Source organism: Sapajus apella, unplaced genomic scaffold (assembly GCF_009761245.1).
Source record: "Sapajus apella isolate SASKATOON/1434 unplaced genomic scaffold, GSC_monkey_1.0 scaffold59, whole genome shotgun sequence".
Taxonomy (NCBI): Eukaryota; Metazoa; Chordata; class Mammalia; order Primates; family Cebidae; genus Sapajus; species Sapajus apella.
In genome coordinates this window covers 12,278,959-12,282,092 of record NW_022436999.1, presented here as the reverse complement: position 1 = coordinate 12,282,092, position 3,134 = coordinate 12,278,959, and the positions used below count along the sequence as shown (strand labels likewise).

Sequence of the window (3,134 nt, the reverse complement as noted above, 5' to 3'; positions counted from 1 at the left end):
GTGTGGTATCCAGCTGTTTGTCAGCTTCCCCCTCCATAATCCATGGAAATCCCAACTGTATTTTCGGGTTTTGGGTTGCCTACTGGGTTCAGTGTTTAAAAATGTGAGTTAGAATGTTCCTTTTATGTTTTTATTGAAAGGAACCCAAGTTCTATGATGAGTTAAAATTACTGTAAATGTTTATAGCTCTTATTCATTGTGTCAGATTATTTGAAAAATCTTGTCTGCATGTTCCCCTTCTGATGGACTTTGGGGTCAGATGAAGGTGGTTACAAAAAATGTTTGACACTAAAAATGTTCACATTACATGGTTTACAATTTACAAAGATATTCAGGCTATCAGATCTTGGAATTGCTGAACTAAATTTTTGTGTATGTATTCTTATTTTTTTCCTAAGTATTTGGGGAAATAAATACTGTCTAATGGAGAAGCTAGCTTTTTCAAATTTTGTATCTGTGAATGCATATTATTAGCTGAGCTTACATGACTATGCAATTATAAAGAAGTAAAAAGCACAGACTATCAAATGGTCCAAAAGAAAATACTGAATTATCAAGTATGTACACTGCTTATAAATCTTTGAAATCGTGGGAATGTTTACAGGCAGAACAAGATGGAGTTTATCTTCTTAATTGTTAGTACCTTGAAAAATGCAAATGTGTGCGTGGAGATAAGGCTTGGTGTATAATTTGCCATTTTAAAAGTTTCCCTGTCAAGTTCAAGGTATTAAGCTTCTTTACGGAAGACTGAGACCAAGCCCTAGTTGCAAGACCGGAGAACTGGCTGCCGGAACGTTTGTGTTGCAGCGCCTCGCCCCTTGCCGGTGCTCTTTAGCGAAGGGACCGTCTCTGCCAAGCGCCTGTTGGTAGGAACTTGCTTGGTCGAGTCTGTGGGGGCTTGTAGGTGGCTGTGGCTGAAGCAGGCGCCAAGGAGAGTCGGTAGCAGGGAAAGCGCCATGGACGATCAGGGCTGCCCTCGGTGTAAGACCACCAAATATCGGAACCCTTCCTTGAAGCTGATGGTGAATGTGTGCGGACACACTCTGTGAGTTGGGCGGCAGTGGATTCCCTGGGGGAGGGACGTAGGATAGAAGGAGAGGGCCTGGAGATGCTAGGCCTCGTCTGGGTGGGAGCAAAGGGCGTTGTTAGTTTCAACACTGTGGAAGAATATGTGAAAAGGAGGGGTTGTGACTTGAAATGGACTGTAGCCTCTATCCCCGAGCGGCTCTGGCTTGCTTTGAACTGAGGATTCTCAGCGTGGCACACAGCAGTTTGTCAGGTTCTCCCTCCGTAGCCAATAAGTATCCCGACTGTATTTCCAGGCTTTGTGTTGTCTACTGGGCTCCAAACATCGCTGATTAAAAGCGTGGGGGATTGGAGTGTTTATTTCATATGAAACGTTTTTATTGGAAAAGTGCGAAAGTGCCATGAAAACTTAAAATTTGCTTGAGTATATACTGCTGCTAATTATTGTATGAGTTAATTTAAAAACCCTGTATGTATATCCACTTGTCCTGATGGAGTTCGGTTAGACTCTCATCACTAAAATGAAGAAAACCCGAACTCCAGGCAGTTAATTTTGAAGATATAATAATGGCTGGCATTTGAGTGCACATTTTGTGCGAGGCAATGTTTTAGGCGCCTTACCATGCATTATCTCACTTCATTCCTACAACAATCCCATGAAGAAGATACTGGTATTTCCATTTCACAGGGAAGGAAGTCGAGACTGCTCAGGGTCCCTTATTAAGTGGGCCTTAAGAGAACTGGAACGCAGGAAGTCTGACTTTAGAACGCCCATTTTCAGGGGAAGGGGGTAGAAGGAGGGAGGTTGAGTTTCTGTGTTTTGAAATTGGTCAAAGTGTTTCTTGCCAGATTTCTTGTCAAATGTGGTTTAGTGAAGGTGGTTGTAGAAAGCACTTTGGGATAAAAGGTGCTATCATATAGTGGTGAGCACATATTCCTGTAGTTTCTCTGAAGTTTATTGGAAGAAATAATGGATAATCTACAGTGTGGTAGACAAGGTCTCCCCCCAAACCCCAAGTTCTGACAAAAATGTAGAGCAATGACAGGGTCTTTAGGTAAGCATAAATTGCATGATTAGCTGTAGCTATAATTATTATATGGAATTTGTTAGCTTACTTAATTGATCCCCTTTTCTAATTGATCTTTATTTTCCTTGCTTTACTCTGCAAAGGAAGTATAGTAGAGCTGTGACTGAATGGTTTAAGATTAGAAGTAAGGTAAAAGTAATCCAGAATGCATGGAAAAGGGAATTCTACATGGAAAACACTGTAGATAGACTGTTTTTAGAGATATTTCATTCAATTTCTCTCCATTTTTCTTTATTAGGTTTGTTACAATGGAACAGGAAAGGGAGTTTGTTTTTTTGGGAAGGATACTAAATGTAATTTACCAGAAGGATGCTAAATGTAATGTTCTGGCCTAGCAGAAATTAGCCATTCAGGGAAGAGTATACAATTTCAGTAACATAAATGGCATTTTAATTAGGCAATTATAAAATATTTATTTTAATTGGAATTGCTTTTGTTGTATACTCAGCCCTTTTTGTTAAGGTCTAAGAGTTAAGACTTTTATTGATTCTGGTGTTGAATTTAATCTGGTTAATTTGCTAACCTGTTAGATACAGGGCCACATTTTACAGTCCTTTTTTGACTTGAAATGTGAACAAAATGAGTAAAGGCTGTAGCATATTGGCTAAGAGAACAAGCTTTGGAATCAGTGTATCTGATTTCATATTCTTCACTCTTACCGGCTCTGTGGCCTTAGGCAAATGACTAACTTTTTTGGTCATTCTTCTTGTCTGTACAGTAGAGAAAATAGTGCTGCTTGTATCACGGTCCTTAAGTATTAAGTAATATATGTAAAATATTTAGAAATATTTAGTAGAGTTTCTGTCACATATTGGCTATTTTATTGTTAATATTATTTGTGTGTGGCATGGGTGATAGCAGAAATAAAATTAAAACAGGACTTATTTGGCCTGCTATGAAAGACTTGCACAATAATGATTAAATGATTTCAGTACACAATAAAATGTGAAAATATAGCTTTAATTATAATGACTGTTATAATTTTCTTTTTTTTTTTTTTTTTTGAGACGGAGTTTCACT

The 3,134-nt window shown here is 38.5% G+C and overlaps 1 protein-coding gene across 2 annotated transcripts in view; it reads left to right on the top strand.

Annotated features, from left to right (window-relative positions):
- Positions 1–818: 818 nt before the first annotated feature.
- Positions 819–3,134, top strand: part of MNAT1 (MNAT1 component of CDK activating kinase) — a 224,023-nt gene continuing 221,707 nt past the window's right edge. For both annotated transcript variants that reach the window (XR_004259113.1, XM_032245937.1), the window contains exon 1: positions 819–1,045. Coding sequence is in view for 1 of the 2 variants with exons in the window: in XM_032245937.1 (XP_032101828.1) it covers positions 957–1,045 (89 nt within the window). In the remaining variant the exon portion in view is untranslated. The remainder of the gene's footprint in view (positions 1,046–3,134) is intronic.